Source organism: Centroberyx affinis, unplaced genomic scaffold, assembly GCF_046629955.1.
Source record: "Centroberyx affinis isolate AG114_WGS23_722 - 3 ecotype Tasmania unplaced genomic scaffold, CSIRO-AGI_Caff_v1 ptg003343l_1, whole genome shotgun sequence".
NCBI classification, from domain to species: domain Eukaryota; kingdom Metazoa; phylum Chordata; class Actinopteri; order Beryciformes; family Berycidae; genus Centroberyx; species Centroberyx affinis.
This window is the reverse complement of record NW_027281339.1, coordinates 38678-59521: the sequence shown is the minus strand read 5'-3', so window position 1 is coordinate 59521 and position 20844 is coordinate 38678. Positions and strand designations below refer to the sequence as shown.

Below are 20844 nucleotides of genomic sequence, written 5' to 3'. Positions count from 1 at the left end.
TGTAAGAATATCTATTACTATCTAATGCTTTCACATTAATGTAAAGTGGCCAACAGCGGAAAACAAGTGCAATCTGAAATTCATTTATTGAACAACCAGGCTTCAATTAGCCTATTACGTTTATATTTATTATATACATATGTTTTTTTACAAAGCAAAAAAAAAAATGCGAGTACTCTATACGTTGAACCATTGAACGAATACTGACATCCAAATCGAGTACTCGAGTACTCATGCCCATCCCTATTCTCTAAAACTTTAAATTTGAAAGACGACAGGAAGAAACATCTCAGAAACGAAGCTCGGAGAACAGCTGATCCACCGCAGGGTCGATGGTCTGGAGTCATTTTATTGAGTTTTTTAATGTTTATTTTCGATTAATACTACCTAATGAGCGTTTGCCAGATAGCTACGTTAACTCGTTAAACTGATGTAACATTATGAAAGGCAATACCTAAGCAGCAAAAATATAATTTGCTTGTGTAGCTGCAGACCGCTACACAGCAGAGCGCCTGGCCCCGCCCACAATCCATCAGAAAAGAGCGACACGTCGACCAAGTCGCTCGCAGTGTGAACGCCCTGTTAGGTTATGCATATACTTCAAAAGTGCAGATTTAAAGGTTGTCTTTTTGGTGTTCAAGTGCATACATTTGTTCTCACATTTATGGCTTTCTTTTAGTAACAAACTAATATAAATGCAGGGAGGACAGTAACAGCCTCCTATAGTCTCTTGGTGTGCTTGGAGTTATAGTGGCTCCTCATATCTTTCCGGAGGCGGAACTTCTCTCCACAGACGCCACAGATGTACAGGTGGACGTCCATGTGTTTCTCCAGCTGATCTCCCCCGGGGAAGATCTGGAAGCAGACCTGGCAGATGGTTTCTCCGGCCGACAGGTGGGAGATCATGTGTCGGACGTGGTCGTGTTTGAGGAAGGTTCCCTGGTCGCAGACCGGGCAGACGTAGCGGGCCATGCCTTTATGCATGTCGGTGTGCAGCCTGAGCTGCCGCTCCCGCAGGAACTGCTTCCCGCAGGTCTGGCAGGTGAACTGCTTCTCCTTGGTGTGGACGGTGTAGTGCTCCCGCAGGTGGCAGCGCTGGTAGAAGCCTTTGCCGCAGATGCTGCAGAAATGCTTGCGCCGGTGATCCGGTTCGCCGCCTTCCTCCAGCAGCACCGGGCGGAACAGCTCCTGGTCGTGGCAGGCCAGGGCGTGCTCCAGGGCCAGGCTCTCGCTCTGGAACAGCAGACCGCAGTGAGGGCAGGCTAGGTCCGCCCCCTCCAGCAGGCCCTCCTCCATCCCCTGCGTCTCCTCCAGCAGGGAGGCGTCGTCTTCCCCGTGGGAATCCGACTCGCCGCCGTGAGATTCGCCGCAGCGCTCCGCGTGCTCCTGGAGTTGTCGACCTTTGATCAGCACTTGGCCGCACCTTCCGCACGCGCATATGTGCCCCATGTGGTTGGACAGGTAGTGGGCGGACTTGTCCTCCTCAGTTAACAAAGCGCCACACAGTTCACAAGGGGCGCAGTCTGTTTCCTGCTTCTCCTCCTTGACCTTGCGGAGTTTTGCCGGTACTCCTGAATCCTCGCCGCTGGACACGTGGCACTCGAAAGGCTCGCTGCTGTCCTCCATGGCCGACACGCCAGGCTCCGGATCGCGGTCCGATCCCGTCTTCTCCCTCAGTAAATCTTTATGTGCGGCGTCGCCGCACCTCGTCCTACAGTCTCTGGCGCCGTGCTCGCCGACCCGGACCACCTCTATCTCGGGAAACATGGTTTCTTCCGGTTCTGTCTTGATGGAGATGTTCCTAGTCGACCCGGATTCACCGTCTGTTCCGGCCGCCACCGACCTGATGGGGGGCTCCGAGTCCGACCTGGTCTCGTTCCAGTCCTCCTCGCCTTTGCAGATGACCCTGTGCTCCTCCGTGCCCTCGGAGGCGGAGCTCTCCGCTTTACTGGAGTCGTTGTCGCCTTCGGCGTTGGCTTTCGGAGGCTGGTAGGCCTTCCGGTTGGTGCAGGTCAGGATGTGTTCGATCAGCAGCTTCTCACAGCTGAAGACGAAGCCGCAGTCGTCGCAGGTGTAGGTTCGGCCGAACCGCGGACGGTCTTTGAGATTCGCGCTCCGGCCGCCGGTCCTCTTTCTTAAGTCGCACGGCTGCTCGGCCGCGCCGTCGACAACCGGCGGCACGACGATCAGAGGAGCGCTCGCCGCCTCCTCCGGCGCCGGCCTGCTGACGCTGACGGCGACGGACGCCGGAAGAGCCTGGCGCGCGGCGGCGCCGTTGGCGGCTTTCGGCAAACGCTCCGCTTCCGGGGCGGCGGGCCTCTGCTGCTCGTACATACGGACTCCGAACATCATCTTCCCGCCGGCGGGGCCGGTAGAGGAAGAGGAGCTGGACGAGGAAGACGAGGAGGCCGAGGAGGACGGGGTGAGGTTGGAGCTCCTGATGTCCCTGAGGTCCTCCAGCGAGTCGGGGATGTAGTACATCTGCAGGTAGGCCATGGAGGCCTTCAGCTCCTCGAACTCGTAGCTTCCCACGACGATGCGTCCGAGGTACATGAGCTGGAGGATGAGGTCGAAGCACTCGGCGCTGATCTGCATGTTGCTGAGGTCCAGGCGGCCCGCCCCCTGCTGGTCTCTGATGAACATCATCCTGAAGTAGGAGCTGCAGGCCGCCAGGACGGCCTTGTGCGCCCTGAAGTAGATATCGCCGATGGCGATGAGGCAGTCGCACAGGAAGCCCCACTCCCGCTGGTTGTTGAGCTGCTGGAGGACATGATCGCTGTGGCTCGGCCTCGCCATCGCCCTGCAGCACAATGGAGGAGAGATGAAGAAAGCAATTAAATGGCTGCATATTTTCTACTTTGAGGTTTCACTGTGGTTGACTTTTATTGCGTTGCAGTGTATTTCATAATGTTTGGTTGATTGTGCTTGGCGAGGCAGGACGGCCTCTAAGAGTCCTGGGATGACTCATCTAGATCGGGCCTAAATAATTAAGAGCACTGACTTTAGTATCTCAGCCTGTTTTATCAAACTTTCCAATCACGTTTCATTGTGAGAAAATGAAAGAGACTTTTCTACTTAAAAACTTCAGCCAGACGTACTGGAGTCCAAACCCAGATCAGACCACAGGCCAACTGGGAGTCATGGGGGATTTCTGCAGGATCAGTCCACTTTCTCTACAGGGGATTTTGGACTGAATCATTAGTTTGAGAAGACAGTGAGCCAGTAAACTGTTTCTCAACATCAGTCCGCTTTCACTGTCAGACCAGCTGCAGCTGTGGGATTACAGATCCTGGCAAGTTCACCGTCATTACATGTAGGTACAGCGTGTGGTTTGGTTTTAAAGTCTGTTTTTATGCCTGCCATGAAAACTGCAGGAATAGATTAGGTTGACTGAATTGAAACGGAGACACTAATGATCCTCCACTGCAAACCAACATACTTACTGCAATTACATTTGACTCATTTATTATGTGACTCTCTTATCCAGAGAAACTTCCAGTGAGGTCAGCAGCAGAATAAGCTTCGGTTCCCAGATCACCAACATTACAACAAGCAGCTGGCAGTAAGGAGGTCAAGGGTCAGAGGTCACAGAGCCTTCATGCAGTGATGGAAGAAGTATTCAGATCTTTGACTTAAGTAAAAGTAGCAATACCACAGTGTGAAAATAATTTGTTACAAGTAAAAGTCCTGCATTCAAAATCTTACTTAAGTCAAAGTACAAAAGTATTAGCATCAAAATATATATAGCTATATCTATATCTATATCTATATATATATATATATATATATCTCATGTTATTGGACTATAATTATTAATGCATTAAGTATATAAAGCTGATTAGCTGATTTATATTTTGTATTAATAATCTAAATCTGCAAAGTAACTAGTAACTAAAGCTGTCAAATAAATGTAGTGGAGTAAAAAGTACAATATTTCCCTCTGAAATGTAGTGGAGTAGAAGTATAAAGTAGCATGAAATGGTAATACTCAAGTAAAGTACAAGTACCTCTAAATTGTACTTAAGTACAGTACTTGAGTAAATGTACTTAGTTACTTTCCACCTCTGCCTTCATGATGTTCCTGACAGAAGTGCTGGGAAGAGAGACAGAACCTGACAGATGTTAAACAGAACTGTCTCCACATCTGACTGAAAGTTTCATGATCTGTTCATGAGGCTGTCGTCTGTTTTAACCACAGCTGCTGTAATGACTGTTCATGCTGCAGTGGATGAGCTGGCTCTCAGCATGGGGTTCAGTCCTGGGGTTCAGGTGTGGGAGGGAGACCTTTCTCTGCCTGGTGGTCTGGGGTTCTTCATGCACCTGGCTCACCTCTTCATCTCAACTGCATTGATAATATAGATGGACCTAATCTAGGTTTAGTGAGAGCAGCTCCTGCAGTAGTGATGGGACGATAAATCAAAACTCAATGAATGGTGATATCAGCTCCATGTTATCCTGCTGTCAGGAACATGAATGGTGATATCAGCTCCATGTTATCCTGCTGTCAGGAACATGAATGGTGATATCAGCTCCATGTTATTCTGCTGTCAGGAACATGAATGGTGATATCAGCTCCATGTTATTCTGCTGTAGTAATCACTAATGAGACTCTTGACCATCACAGTTTCACAAGCTCTCCATCCAAATTATATTATTGTCACTTTGTAATGACATTTTTTAAATTGTTGTTTACATTCTAGCAGCCAATGGCATCGCTGGAAAGATTTATGACTCAGAAATAAACAGAATTCTGCACAGTCTGAACTGAACTTTTATTGATCACATCGTATCCTGGTTGTATTGATCCTGAACCTCGTGTCAAGTCGCTGTTTTGGGGGAAAACCCACGTACGGGCGAAGAAGAGAAGAACAATGCTTGTTTGCTCGCATTTATGAAATTATTATACATCCGGGTTGTAACAGACTTCAAGGCCTCGAGGCTCTTTAAACTCACTCAAGACAAATCACAATGTAAACTTTAAATTCATGCAAGAACACCGAAAGTGTGATTATGTGGATTTTCCATGACGGCAGCATCACGTTAGCCTGGGTCCAGACCTTTGACTCCGCCCACTCCACCAGCTGACTGATTCTGGTCTGGCATCGTGACATGAAACAGCGGTTTCTCGGTTGAAAAATGATCGGTCCAATGAGCGCCAGGGGGGGGGACTAACGATTAGCCAATCAGAGCCAGGGGGGCGGGACTAACGCCGGAACCAAGGAGGAGTAATAACAACAATGGAGACGCTGTAGACAAGATGGACGCTGCTATCCAGGCTGTTCTGAATCCATTAAAAGTACCAATTACTTTGAAATCCGAACAGCTCTCTGCTCTGAAGGCTTTTATTCAAAGCAGAGATGCTTTTTTCACATCGGTGTCGACTTAAAATGGCGTTAGACTCATGCTGATACGTGGGTCTCTAGTGATCGGTTAGGGAAAATCGAATCCCCCCCCCCCCCACGGAGATCTGTTAGAGTGGAGGCAATGAAGACTGAAGATGGAGACGAGTTGACAGTTCAGTCTGAGATCAGGAAGCATCATGTGGCTTCAGCTGGAGTAACAGTTCTCAGGTTTACAGTTAGTGGGCTGGACTTCATTACGCTTCAGTTATCAGTAACAGAGAGATGCTGTGAGTGAATTCGAGGCGTCTGATCGGTTCTCAGGCTGAAAGTCAACGCGTTCAGCGCTGAAAATAAAAAGGTGTTACTTTCACCTCTGCGTTCTCCACATCTGACATCCTGACTGAGCCAAGTGAGCCGAGCTGCTGCAAAACCACTCAGCTGTTCAGATTTATTCAGCAGACAGAAACTCACTGTAGTTTCCTTTGTACTGACAGAACAGATTTTATCGCCTCTACGACAGAGCTGAACGAGTTTGAAAAAATATCTAATTGTGATTATTTTGACTGATATTGCAATTGCGATACGATTTGCGATATTAGAGGGAATGATAATTTTTACATCATTATTCTCATTTTCATTGAAAAACGTATTAAAATGATTATGGTGTGATGTTTGCAGGGATCTGTACCAAACAAAGATGTTTTCTTAAGTCTGTAGAATATGATGTGTAGGCCAGGACATCTCTGCAGCACCACAATATTTACTTTAAAATGATATTTTGACACATTTCACCTTTAACAAATATTGCACCTCCTGCGATTTGAATATTGCAGTAGGCCATATTGAGATTTCGATAAAATTTCGATTAATTGTTCAGCCCTACTCTACAGGCAGTTTAAGATATTGACAAAAAATATAATTGCGATTATTTTACAGAATACTGCAATTGAATTTAAACTGTGATTCATATCATCACAAAGTTTTTCTTGTCATCAATTTTTTTGAACTTTAAAATTGTTTAAAGAAAAGTGATTTTGTTAAAAAACTAGATGTTACTGTGCAGGATTTACTGAGTTTGAGTCTGATGACAGGTTTTGATTCACGGACCAAAGATTTGTTTATTAATTGTTCAGCTCTACCAACATTAATCCTAATGACATAAATTAATAGTACACACCATAGGCAGTATCGAACTGATGTAAGTTCTATACAGGGTCTTTTAAAGGGGGAAAGTAAAGTAAGTAAATTACTTTTCTTTTGACTTTTTGTTTTTGCTGGTGACATTGCTGTTTAAGATGATACAAGAATCAGTTTGATTTCCAGAAAAAACATGAATTCACCTGTTCTCCTGTAACTCACATCAGTCTGACTCGACTTACCGTGTCTGATCGTATTAAATTACTTCATCAGGATATTTCTGCATTAAAAAACGTTAAAACTTTGTTTTCTTTAACTGTGGTACTTTCACATCTCTGTCTCTTTGTGTTTTATTGTAAAGCACTTTGTAAACACTGTCTTTAGAAAAGTGCTACACAAATAAAGTTATTAAAGTGTGATTACCAGCCAGTGATCATCAGGAGGCAAACAGCCTGACAGAAAGTAAATATTATCATGCAAGTAATGATGTTTACTATGAATTTCTATCACGAAGACCCTGGTATCAGGTGGTAAAGTGACTTCAGAGCTGATTTACTGACTGTTGCTCTAACTGACCTGCAGTCAGCTGTAAACACCCTGCATTAGACTCATTATCCATCCTGCTGACAGACACTGAGGTGATTTACTGACAGTACAGTAACTGACCTGCAGTCAGCTCTCGGCTCGCCACCCGCCCACGCAGGGCCGCGGTCATGCGGGAATATTTAGTGACTGGCACAACACAGAAACTCATTTATAATACGAAAACGGGCGAAACAGCGCGATATAAAGGCAGTAACCGGCGGCGGGTTTTATATTTCTGTTTAAAAGGGAGAGGCCGGTCAGACTGACGAGGTAAAATGGAGATTACAGCTCTTCAGCGGTGAGCTGCGTCAAGCTAGCCACCGTTAGCCTCGGTAACACCGGACGTTGGGCGACTCTGCTTTCAAAATAAAAGCGTAAAAATCTGCCACTTATAAATTCACGTAAGTACTCAGGTGTTTACAACATTCGGGGAAAACACCGAGAATGGACTTCTTTCACTATGGATTCCACAATAAATACTCCCCTTATTTCCACTGTGATGGTTAATTTATGTTAGGCCTACTCAAAAAGAAGTGACAACATTAAGTTCGTTAAATACTGGGTTTTATTTTGAAAACTGAAAACGGAAGTAATTCTTTGCGTCCTAGCTAGCTTGACGCTGGTACAGCGGTGTCTCTCCCGCAAACAGCCCCGCCACCCCCGCACTGCCACCCCGCATTCAAGCTAGCGAGAGAAAAAAGGCCACGGGGTTTTTCCCAGCCCGGAGGGAGAGATAATCCTCCCGAAAAACGTCGACCGAACACTCACCGTCGGTACCGGAGCCGGCGGAGGAGCTGCTCTCGGTGGAGTTTGGGGGCTCGCGGTCCAGAAGTTTCCCCTCCGACGGTTTGTTTTATTCAGGCGGAAAGTTGTGACGAGGGCGAAGCCTCTTCTTCTTCTGCAGGATGAAAGAACTTCCGCACAGCCGCTCCGTCAAGGCGGATAGAAGAAGAAAAAAAACGGGACTTCCGGTCAAAATGCGATCCTTCAAAATAAGATTAAATAAACTTTGAAATGCATTCATGCATACAAACGTACATGAAGTAAATTCCTTCAAAATAAAAGCCTTATTTATAAGCATACTGCATGTTTGAATGTTTTTTTTTACCCATAGATGCTTTGTACGGAAGCCGTGCTTGCAATTTTTTTTTTTAATGCTGTTATCTCGAGATCACAAGTTAATTATCTTGTGATCTCGAGATAACAAGCTTTGTTATCTCGAGATCACGAGATAATCAACCTGTTATCACGAGAAAACAAAATGTTGTTTCCTACTTATGTTTATCAGAGATCAGGAGTGCCATGCCAGCATGCATCGAAAGTCGTTTTCTTGTGATAAATTAACCCGTTATCTCGAGAAAACAAGCTTTGTTTTCTTGAGATAACGAAATAATTAACTCATGATCTCGAGATAACGGCATAAAAAAAATGATTGCAAGCACGGCCGTTCTCGGCTTCCATAGCTTTGCCATTGGGTTACATCACCAATCTTTTGAAAAAAATGTTTCGAACAACCAGAATTGAATCAAACACACTCAGTGGAATCATCACATTAAATACGAAGTGAAGCTACAGCTGTAAAAGAGACACGTTAAAAGGTGATGTTGTGACTATGGTCGCCAAGGGCGGTTTTATTTTGAAAATGACAACAGGAAGTACCGTTTATTCTGTCTAGCTTGACCCTGCTGAGCTGAGGCTGCCTCCTGCTAGATCCGACCAGAGAGGGGAGAGAAGTGAAGAGGTCTCACTCTGTTGGAGCCAGCTGACCGCAGTACAGCCCATCAGTTCATTTCTGTCCTGCTCAGTCTACATATGAAAATAATGATTTTACAAATTACAATTACAATTTCCCATTTGGCAGACGCTTTCATCCAAAGCGACGTACACATGAGATTTTAATACAACACAAGCAAGGATCTAGTCAGGCAGAGCACAGAGAGCATGTTTTGTTCTTTATCTGGTTTGGCATTAGATAACCAATTACCATAAAGTTTTACCTGTGCCTTCAGATGTTAACAAAACACACGATTGGTTAAAAGAACGTCACTTATCACACAAAGGTCGCCATCATTATGATCATCATCATTATTTTATTTTATTTTTTTTTTATTATTTCATTTTACTCACTTATATTGTATTATTATTGTTTTATTGTATTTTATCCTTTTGTGAAGCACTTTGTAACATTGTTAAAAAAAGTGCTATATAAATGAAGTTTATTATTATTATTATTATCAGTTCCCATGGATCAGAATGGGCGTGACGATTCAAACAGGCCACGCCCACAAAGTGCATTACAAGTGATCTGCCCTGATCTGTCTCTATGGGCAAAACAACAAATCTACATTTTCTGTGGTTGCTTTTTCTGTGTTATAATTTATATGAATTTATGTGAGATGTGTATGGTGTAAATAATTTGTCGTTACCTTTTCGGTTATCAAAAAACTGCATTCTCATTCAAATGTTTATTTTCTGAAGTCACAAAATGCTAACAAGCTAGCAAACTTCCACTCAAACGTCCGTTCAAGACAGGAGTCGTGTTGCATTTTGAGATTTCAAGAAAAACACCATATAGGCTACATTTCACATAAATTATTAGAACACAGAAAAAACAACCGAAAACAGAAAATGTTGATTTACTGTTTTGCTCATAGAACCTGAACAGGGTTTCGCTCTCGTACCGCACTTTGCGGGCGCAGCCTTCCTGCCACGTCAACGCCTTTCTGATGCTATGCTAACACTCTGGAGCGTATGAAACGTTAAAGCTGCACTTTGCAACATTTTCAACAAGTTATAATAACATTAAAGTAAATCAATGGGATATATTCCACAGAAAAAAGGAAAGCAGGAAGAAAAGAAACAGCAGGAGACGAGGCATGCTAGCCAGGTTAGCATGCTAGCCAGGTTAGCATGCTAGCATTTCTTGATTATCCCAGTTCATCAGGCAGCAAGTCAAGATGAGTGACATACGGAAGCGTAATGCATTCACTTGAGAAAAAAAAATTGCCCTGTTTTTCTGAATTAACAAGATAATTATCTCAGAATTCTGAGAAAAGTTTTCATGGAAAAAAAAATCTGCTCTGTTATTCTGAGATAATTATCTTGTTAATTCAGAAAAACAGCAGAATTATTTTTTTTTAAATGCTGTTTTTCTGAATTAACAAGATAATTATCTCAGAAAAACAGAGCATAATTATTTTTTATTAATATATATATATATTTTTTTATAATTATTTTTTCTCAGAATTCTGAGAGAATAATCTCGTTAATTCAGAAAAACAGGGCAATCTTTTTTTCTCAAGTGAATGCATTATGCTTCCGTAGTGACAGGTGTTGGGGCGGGAACTTGACCAGCTGGAGGGGAGGGGGCGGGGCTAATACACAATACACTTCCTGTCTCAGGGAGAAAAGTTGCAGATTGTAGTTTTAACATCGAGGTTAAAAATGTGTTTAGTAGTTTTGGCTTCAGGTCTGTACCGGGTCGGTCGCTATGGCAACAGGCTAGCTAGCTCACACCCATTTCTACAGACTGGAAGGTAGGCAAGTAGGCAGAGTGACGTGTCTTCTTAATAGATTATCTTTGATTCCGCCCCTCAGCAGAGTGAATGTGAAGCAGGGAGGAGCAATAAAGGTTCAAAACATCAAACTGAAATCTGCCGCTGGGTGAGACAGACTGGTGTTATAACACAATAATATCACATTAATAACACATTAATAACACATTATGTTCAGCAGATAAGACTAAACCTGTTGAGATGATGTTACAACACACACACACACACACACACACGCAGCACACCTGGGTATCCACACAATGCGGGGTAGTAGAGTAGAGTCACGTGACCACCGTTTTAGGATCTCGCGGGAAGTCGTGCGGGATCGTGCGAGAACAGCTCTGCAGCAACAAATAGGCTACAAAACATAAAGCTGAAGCTGGCGGATCGGCGGTAAGATTCCGATTAACAAACCGGTTTCCTGTCCAGACTGCAGGGGGGAGGGGGGGGGGGGGGGCAGTGCGTGTGTGTGTGTGTGTGTGGGGGGGCTATGTCTGTGTGTGTGTGTGTGTGTGTCTGTGAGTGTGTGTGTGTGTGTGTGTGTGTGTGTGTGTGTGTGTGTGCGCGTGTGTGTGTGTGTGTGTGGAGGGGGGGTGTTTCGGACATGCATGTTGCAGAATGTGGATGAAACACTTGATCCGGTGGATGAGCAGACAGACAGACAGACAGACAGACAGACAGACAGACAGACAGACAGGCGGCTGGAAGCTGACGGTCGTGACACGCGCAGGTCCGACCGGCTGCACGCGCACGCACGGAGCTTTGTTCATTATACAGATCTCCTCCGGTTTGTTTATTATTCCAGCCGGTAGAGAGCCGCTGCCGGCCGGGTCTTTGGTCTTTGTCCCCCCCCCTCCTCCCATCCATCACGGTCTGTGGTTTATTCCTCTGCTGCTTTGAAGTTGACTCTTGGGGGGAGAGGGGGTGCGGGGTGTGTGTGTGTGTGTGTGTGTGTGTGTGTGTGTGTGTGTGTGTGTGTGGGGGGGGGGGGGGTATTAAACAGCAGCATGTCAGCAGGTGTCATGCAGCGCTGCAGCTTCACCTCAGTCTGCTGCTGACTGGCAGGTGACCTTCAGTCTGTCAGCATCTGAAACACACACAAGGTTCAGACTGAGACCGTCTGAACCTGAACCTGAACCTGGACCTGGACCTGGACCTGGACCAGGACCTGGACCTGGACCAGGACCTGGACCTGAACCAGGACCTGGACCTGAAGCTGTCTGTCAGACTGTCTGTCCAGCTGAAGCAGAGATCCTCAGTAGATTTCATTTGAACAGAAATCAGAGCCTGAGGTGCGACTGAACTAACACACACAGAATACTTCTGTAAGGTGAAGATGATGATGAAGATGATGATGATGATGAAGTCATTATTCTTTATTCCAGCTGATCCACACTGACCCGCACAGGTCAACAGGAGGAACAATGTTTTTTTTCAAAGGTCAAACATCATTGACTCAAGCTGACATAAGATTTCATGTGAACATGAATAGATCAAATATATCATTCACTTCTGTACCAAGAAGACTTCTGTCAGACAGGAGATGATGGAGATGATCATTATTCCTGCTGTTATGCTATATTCCTGTAACATGCTATAACATGATATAACACGCTATAACATGATATAACACGCTATAACATGCTATAACATGATATAACATGCTATAACATGATATAACATGCTATAACATGCTATAACATGATATAACACGATATAACATGCTATAACATGCTATAACATGATATAACATGCTATAACATGATATAACATGCTATAACATGCTATAACACGATATGACATGATATGACATGATATAACATGCTATAACACGATATAACACGATATAACACGATATAACATGATATAACATGCTATAACACAATATAACATGATATAACAGTTAACAGTGTTTCAGGTCAAAGCTCCTGTCTGAGGATGAGAAAGAGTTTTTTTTGGGGGGGGGAAGTCAAACCTTTTATACTTTACAGTTGTATTCAGATTTGCTGATGGAAAATAACTGGAAAATGCTGCAGAATGTGTTTTCATCCCCTGGTTTAGTGAGACGCCATTTGACAAGATGTACATTTTAGCTGTATTTTTTTATAGGTCTCAACAATTTTAAGAAGCCTTACTCTACTATATTCTATTCTATTCTATTCTATTCCATTCCATTCTATTCTTCTCTTTTATATTCTCTTTTATTCTATTCCATTATATTCTTTCTTGAAAATAGAAACCTCTTTTCATTGTGTTAGAGTCTTTTCAGTTTCCTCACCAGTCTGCTCCATCCAGCCTGTCTCCATGATGGAGGAACAGTGTGAACTGTGTGTTAGTGAATAAAGTGTAAATGTGTGTGAAGCAGCTGTCAGCAGAGAGCAGCTGAGTCAGCTTGTTGTGGTGTGGCTGTAGATCCATTCAGTAACGTTCTCAGTAAAAGTGAATAGTGTGATAAGGTGGATTTGTTTCCAAATGTAGGTTACTGTGACACAGTAAACTGTCTTGTCTTTAGCCCTAGTCTCTACTCCAAAACATGAAGAGTTGGAGCTTGAGAAGAGTCAGCTCAGTTAACCTGAACAAACTGTTAGCTAGCTAACTAGCCGGCAAACACACTGATGTTAATGTGAACACGCTAACGCTAGCTGCTACTAGCTACGTTAGCTAGTGTGCTAATCAGATGTGTTAACAACAAGACAGTGATGGTTAGCTGACCAGATGCTATGGTTAGCTAGCTAACAAGCTGACATTATCTAAACACTAAATCAATCAGATGGATCAGTGATGAAATGATCAGTTCAGACAGAAACAGACAGAAATTAACCGTCTGTTCAATTCTGTTGAGACAGAAACACAGTCAGCTGTTCAAAGAGCTGAGGACCTCCAAGATGGCCGCCAGAGGTTGTTATGTCACCTGAAGTCCTTCTATTGTGTGTGTGTGTGTGTGTGTGTGTGTGTTAGGTGTGAAGGAGGCGTCATGGACGTGTCGGGTCACAGCCTCTTCCTCCTGCAGCAGCTCAACATCCAGAGAGAGTTTGGCTTCCTGTGTGATTGCACCGTTGCTATTGGTAACGTCTACTTCAAAGCCCACCGAGCCGTCCTGGCCGCCTTCTCCAACTACTTCAAGATGATCTTCATCCACCAGTCCAGGTTATTTAACCTCTACTCTTACTAACTAAATGGTGCTCTCAAAATGTGGTTTCATTGTGACTTCAAAACTAGCAGTAAGATCTTAAAATCAAGCCTAAAACAAGGCAACAGTAAATATGTTGTCCCGCCCATCTGGACCAATCAGTAACAAATGTGTCTCCTTATTTGGTGTTTAAATTGAGTTACATCTTGGGCCAGCAGTGTCAGCTTGAATGCATCATGAGATGCATCTTTTCCCCAAGTTTTGTCAAAATCAGATCAGTGGTGTCTGAGAGACTGTGCGTGACAGATGGACGGACCGGGGACGATCCAGATTCCCTTCCCAGATTTCATAATCGGGACAGGAAACCAGCGCAGGGAAGCTAGAATGCAGGGTGGTCCCTCCTCCTGGTCCTGGGCAGTCGGACGACGTTTTGGGACATCCAGCACAATCCTTAAGTCTATTTTGGCTAATTGAGTTAGCTGGCTTTGTGGGAACATAAAGTTGGGTGTCATCTGCATAGCAATGACAACTGATGTGTTTGTGAATGATGTCATCTAGAGAGAGCAACTAAACGGAAAAAAAGCAAGGGGCCCAGGATCGATCCTTGGGGAACACCACAGTTGAGATGTGCCCGGGCACAAAACAGAACATTTTCTATCAGTAAGATATGATTTAAATAAATTCAGACGCATGTCGATGAGCCCGACCAAACTTTCTAAGCGACTGAACAGAATGCTGTGATCAACAGTGTCAATAGCAGCACTAAGGTCTAACAGGTCATCTAAATGTTTATGATACCCAGCTCTATTCAGAATGTACATTTGTCAAGTTTACAAAGGCAAGGTACCTAGAAAATTAGTAACCTTTATTAGTAGGCTTCAGTCCTTTTTATCACAGTCTCTCTTTAATCATTCATCTCCCTGTTTTATCCCACAGTGAGTGCATTAAGATCCAGCCCACAGACATCCAGCCAGACGTCTTCAGCTACCTGCTGCACATCATGTACACCGGCATGTGTCCTAAGCAGCCGGTGGACCAGAGTCGCCTGCAGGACGGCATCAAGTTCCTCCACGCCTACCAGCTCTGCCGCAAGCCTGGCGAGGGCACGGCCGACACCGCCGCCGACGTGGTCCGCATGTCCAACCTGTACGGCATCCAGATCTCCTCCCAGCTGGCCAACAAGGACGGGCCCGGCGTCCCTAAGAGCACCTCGGTGTCCCGAGGAGCGCCGGAGGACAGCCGCTCGTCCAGCCGAGTGGGGCGGTCCCACGCTCAGCTCTCCCTGGCCGTGGGGCTGGAGGGCGTCCCGTCCGACCGGCAGGCGTCGGCGCTCCGCAACGTCTCCTCCGTAGCGTCCGGGGACGACTCGGACATCTCGACCCGCATCAAGCAGGAGCGAGTAGAGGAGGAGGAGGGGGAGGACGGGGAGGGAGAGGAGGGCCAGGGGGTCGGTTCGCCCTCTCCCGCCCAGGGAAGCAGCCCCTGCCAAGGCCTCCTGTTCAAGGACAGCCCCCTGGCCCTGCTGTGCCCCCGCTGCGGCGAGCGCTGTTCCTCCCCCGAGGGGCTGCGGGAGCATCTGTTCAGCCACGCCCTCGACCCCAGCGGGCTGATGGAGGGGCTGTCCCAGGGCGGCGAGCTGGAGGCCGGGGGGGAGGAGGGCCAGCAGGGCTCCCAGGAGCAGCTGGATGCAGGATGTCTGGAGGAGGCTCTCCGACAGAGCCAGGCGCTCGCCAACCAGCTGGCCGCCGAGCTGAGGAGGAGCAGAGGAGGAGGAGGAGGAGGAGGAGGGGGAACGAGCCCGACCGCCGCCATCCTGCACTCGCGGAAACGTAAGATCGCCTGCGCCGTCTGCAGCCTGCGCTTCTCCCACAAGAGCCAGCTGCAGGAACACATGTACACCCACACCGGCAAACCGTCACGGTACCACCGCTACAACCGGCTCTGCAGCCAGCTGCTCCACGCCTCCGCACACTTCTGCGAAGGGCCTCCGGAGGGCGGGGGGGGGGTGGGAGGAGTAGCGGGAGGCGTGGCCTCAGCCGGGGTCGCGGCGCTGGCGGAGGAGGCCAACAGAGACACTCAGGACAACGGGAGCTCCTGCTACTCCCTAGACTCAGAGATTTCCCAGGAGAGCGTGGACGGCGTTCCTGTGGAGTGATCGCTCCCATGCCTTTTATACCCAAACACATCAACTATGGTATAATTTATGGATTTACTCCAAGACAACCTAGTTAGTGTGATTGATCATACTGGCGGTTTTGTCTGCTGGTAATAATACAACCAGTTTTACCACATAATAGTTCCCTGGAATCAAACTCGACTGACCTTTTTGAGGTTTGCCAGACTACGTATCTGTTACAGTTGATTCCTTCAGCTTTCGTCTCTGTAGTGTTGTTGCTCATACTGATTCTACACCTCCCTTTATTTCTGCCATCCCTCTCTCTGCTGGTAGCTGATATCCTGTGTTGTTGTACCAGTGTAGGTGTGTGTGTGTGTGTGTGTGTGTGTGTACTTTTTAAATCAGTCATGTGAGAATTCAGTGTAGAGCCATGGTTCTCAACCTGGGGGTTCGGGACGCTGGTGGATTTATGGAATGTCAAAAAAAATAGATTTCTAATTTTCACTTTATTGTCATTGTCGTGTTGAATCTTGCTGATGAATGCCTTGTTCTTGTGAAACAATAGGCCTCTAGGCCTCTTCCAATTAATCAAGTAAAATAGCTTGCAAAGGGAAAAAAAATCATTGTTTGGTGTCAAAAGTCACCATTCTGCACTGTTATGCCGACAAACAGACTGAGCTGCTTGTTTTGGGTTGTGGGCTGCAGGAGGGCGAGAAGCTCTGGAGCAGAGCGACGTTTCTTTTCAGTGAAAGTTTTCTCTGTGGATTCTGTTACAGCAGCTGAGGAGGAGTGAAGGTCTGAATCCAGCGGCCGAGGGTTTGACCAGTGTGGGTTTTACAAGGACAATACGATGGCCAGTATTTTGTGCCAATATTTAGTATCTCACATTCATTTTCATATCAAAGAATTAAAAAAAAACATAGTATTCTGTGTTTCCTCTTGACAGGCTGGAGAAGCCTTGGGACACTAAAACTCTCCATTGAAACCCATATTGAAATTGCTACATGTGTCACTTTTAATCATCATTATCAAATGAATATTCCTACCATGGATTAATGACTGTAACCAATGAGAGCCTCCATCTCACTCCAGTAGTATTGTTAGTTCTAGTGTTTCTCCACATTAAGACTACATTTCCCATCAGCCCCGTTGCTTCCTGCCCCCCCCTCCCCCTCCCTGAAGAGGATCAACTTGTTGGAAGTGATTTTTCCATCGGCCTTTCACTCCTTCCAGTAGCTGATATGAGCTTGATATTTGGGGAAAGCGAGACATCGGTGTAACTCTGGTCGTGTCTGTTGCACATTCTGGGACTCTGTGGAGAATCTATGGAGGCCTGACTGGGTCAAATGATGTTTGACCTCCTAATCAGAATAAGTGAAGAAGTGTGATTAGGGCTGGATGATATGGTTGAAATCAGTATCACGATAATCATTTTTTCGATATTGATATATATCACGATACAACTCACGTATTCAAAATCTCATGTCAATCAAATTAATGTGTGGTAAAGTTAGGTGTGATGTCAAACAAAACTGAAATTTGAAATTTTCAAATAATATTCTTTAAAATGTTTCATACCTCATTTTGTCCGAGTTTTTAAATAAAATGTGCTTGATCTCATCAGTTCAGACGGCAGAATTATGTGTCATGAAATCACCAGATCATCACCATATGATTCACTGAAAGATGATAAGGCAGAGTGATGGTCCAGGTCTAAGCGTGATACAGAGTCTTAGAGGAACATCAAAGAACCCAAAAGACTAAAGCAGTGCCTTGGTGGTTTTCCTTTCCGTTGCTTCTGTCACATCAGACCCGGCTCTCGTCCCGGTCGCCTCCAGCCGGCCGCATCACTTCCCCTTCAAACAGACGATCTGAGTGAAGGTCGGGCAGGAAGCGGTGAGGCGGCGTGGTCAGGCCGGTGCTCAGAGGTGAAAAGTCCTGATGGCGGCTGGTGGAGCGGAGTGACGAAGCCTCAGGCAGACGGAGCAGGATGTGGCTGCTGCTGAGAGCTGAGAGTCATCTGAGGACGCTCAACGTGGGGTCCGGGGACCACCAGGGGTCCTTGAGGGGGTTTCAGGGGGTCCCCAGCAACCTGATGAATTGTTAAATTTCAGCATTATTGAATTTACAAGCAGTTAACACAATTAGAGAATGTAGAAGAAAAGACTATTTTCATCATCATAGTTTCTCTGTTATCTCTCTACCTACAATGTGAATAGTCATGGAATTCTGGACAAAATCATATCTGACAATAAAAATATTCTCAGATTTGGGTCGGAGAGACAAAATCTAGTCAAATGGGGATCCGTGGCTCTAATGTGGAATAAATTAGGGTCCATTGTATGAAAAAGGTTGAGAATCACTGCTCTAACTGTGTTCACTTCTTTTAAATTAAATAATGCTGAAGTTTAACAATTCATCAATTTGCTGGGGACCCCTGTCAGACTGATTGGTTACAGTCTGTTTCTATTGGCCCAGAGGATTTGTTTTGTGCTGAATCCTCAACTGAACACATTTTAATCTACGACAGAAAATCATTTGAATACAAAAGTCAGGTTTTTGTATCCGCTCTTCCCTTCGGTTCAGGAAATCTCCTCGATATCAAACTCCGGTCAGCGGACAGCAGCATCGTGTCGGCTCGCAACCAGCGTCTTTTTGATAAAAGATTTTATCTGAAAAAAAATACCACTTTTACTGGATATGTGTGGTAGCGGATCAGAGAATGTATGAGTGTCAGCAGCCGCTCCCTCAGTCCCGCCTGTCGCCGTGTTTCAGTCATGTGACGTCGTGTGGCGTGTCCATCTTGTGTTGCACTGTAGAAAAAAAGATGATTGTGACGATGAACCGTTTTGTACATAGATGTCTCTTTTTCCATCGATGGAACGCAGTATGTTTTGTAAATAAATGTCTTTTTCCACAAGCGGATCGGCTTCATTCTTCTGCTCCTGTGAAACACTGAATATACTCACAAAGCTGCAAGTAATGGATTACATTTACTCTCGTTACTGTAACTGTAACTTTTTTCTGTACCGGTACTTTTTGAAGTATTTGTAGATTTGAACTCTCCATCCTTTTTGCATTTAATGGGAAAGATCATTATGTAACAGACTTTTTTAAAGCTCCATATTCTCCACTGTCCAGAGTTTTATTTAGTGTCTTTCTGTCCAGTCAAAGCTGTGTGTGTGGTGTCATGAACCAAAAACACTCTCAATCCATTTCTCCACGTTCATTTTCCAGCATCTCTCTGAGCCTTACCAAGAACAGGCCGTTTCTTTCTCCGTGTCTTTAAGGCTCATTAATATTAACGACCCCTCCGTTCCCATTGGCTAACCGTTTCCAGAGTGAAACGTGAGACGCCGCGGCCCGGCGGCTACAGGTAGGGAAAACTCTCCGGTAATAAACAACGACAACCGCTCAACCGCTTTGAAAAAAACTCTTTGTTAGTCTGTTATTTCTTACAAAAATGATAATGAGCGAGAATCAAAACGCACGGTCGCCAACTAAATCCACACAATCCATATTAGACCTTTAAGTGACTCAGTAACTTTTACTCTGAATACATTTCAAATGAGCTGCGTTTTACTTTTACTTCAGTAGAACTTTACAACGGTAATTTTATTTCTACTCAAGTCAAATTTCAGCAAAGTATCAGTACTTCTACCAGTGTCAGATCCACTCCTGTTTACTTGACTGGGAAGTGACTTTATTTGTCCATGTTTACAGTATTTTCTCTTCAGTTCGTTGCAGCACTGACTCTTCAAAATTGCATGAAATTCCTTTAGCTGCAGCACCACCTTTTGTCCACCAGATGTCACCACAGAACTAAGCATTGACATGACCAAGGGCATGCTGGGAAACTGAGTGACCACACTGGGAACTGTAGTTTAAAAAGAACTACAGAATGGATGTGTCACATAACCGGTCTTAGGGAAATGACTCCAGAACTGATTTACCAGTAGAGTCACTTCACTAGGAGAGAATATAAATCATGTTGTAACGACTGTAAGAAACACTGCAGCTTGTCAAGTCACTCTGCTTTGAAACGATGGTTCAGCTGATCCTGGATGCCCCTAAAGAGGCTAAAATTGATCTTTACGGGGGTCTCTAAAATTAAACAAAGGAAACAGAAAATGATTTTCAGAAATTAGATCAAATAATAAAGACAAAAAGAAAGTCACTACCAATTGTACAATTTTGATTTTTTAAAACCGACTCAAAATCAGGAAGATCAGTTTGATCCTGGATTGCAGGAAAAGGGGATTAGAAAATCTTTATGATTCTGATCCATATTTAAAGTTTTGAAAAGCATGAAGAGGGAGCAGAGATCCAGCCTGCAGGATGAATTATTCATCCATCTGCAGTTCATCATCTAAATATTAAGCGAGGCAGATGGCCAGGAGACGCAGCGACACGTTCAGCCTCAATCTGGGACAGAGACGGAAATAAACTGCTTCATGATGAAGATCTGGACCGACTTTTGGTTTAAAGGTTCCGTGGTGCAGGAATTACATTTCCTCTGTTTCTATCCAGATCTGATCAAAGATGTTTAATGAACACACTGCGAAAATATTTGCGAGGTTAAATTTAAAGTTATTTCATTTTCAAAACTCGATCTCCTTGATTCCAGTCACTGTCAGTCTAACTCCAGGAAACGCATCACAGCTGGACTCGCTCCTGATTGGCTCCCTCACGAAAGAATGACTGAAATCCGTCCAATCAGGGTCCAGTTTGCAGCATCTGAACTGGGAAGCCTCCACACAGCAGGTTTACCTCATTTGAATTAGAGGAGCCGCTGCTGTCAGCCAATCAGGAGCCAGTATTTTGAGGAGTCTTCACATTCTGCTTCTTCTTCTTCTTCTTCTTCTTCTACTTCTTCTTCATTGTTTATTACTTATTAAATTTCTTTTTCTGTCTGTCTGTTGGTCTTTCTTGGATATTAGATCTTTGAACTCCGTGGAACTACAAATGGATAAATAAAGG

At 45.0% G+C, this 20844-nt stretch overlaps 2 protein-coding genes across 2 annotated transcripts; one reads left to right on the top strand and one right to left on the bottom strand.

The window, feature by feature from the left end:
- Positions 1–587: 587 nt before the first annotated feature.
- On the bottom strand, positions 588–7974 carry zbtb1 (zinc finger and BTB domain containing 1). The gene is made up of 2 exons (XM_071538754.1): positions 7833–7974; positions 588–2800 (listed from the first exon to the last, which is right to left on the bottom strand). Exon 2 carries the CDS (start codon positions 2794–2796, stop codon positions 721–723), a length of 2076 nt encoding a protein of 691 aa, XP_071394855.1. The 5' UTR covers positions 2797–2800; positions 7833–7974; the 3' UTR covers positions 588–720.
- A 5618-nt stretch (positions 7975–13592) lies between these two features.
- zbtb25 (zinc finger and BTB domain containing 25) lies at positions 13593–15903 on the top strand. The gene is made up of 2 exons (XM_071538757.1): positions 13593–13765; positions 14685–15903. The coding sequence occupies exons 1-2, from the start codon at positions 13593–13595 to the stop codon at positions 15901–15903; spliced, it is 1392 nt and encodes a 463-aa protein (XP_071394858.1).
- Positions 15904–20844: the final 4941 nt, after the last annotated feature.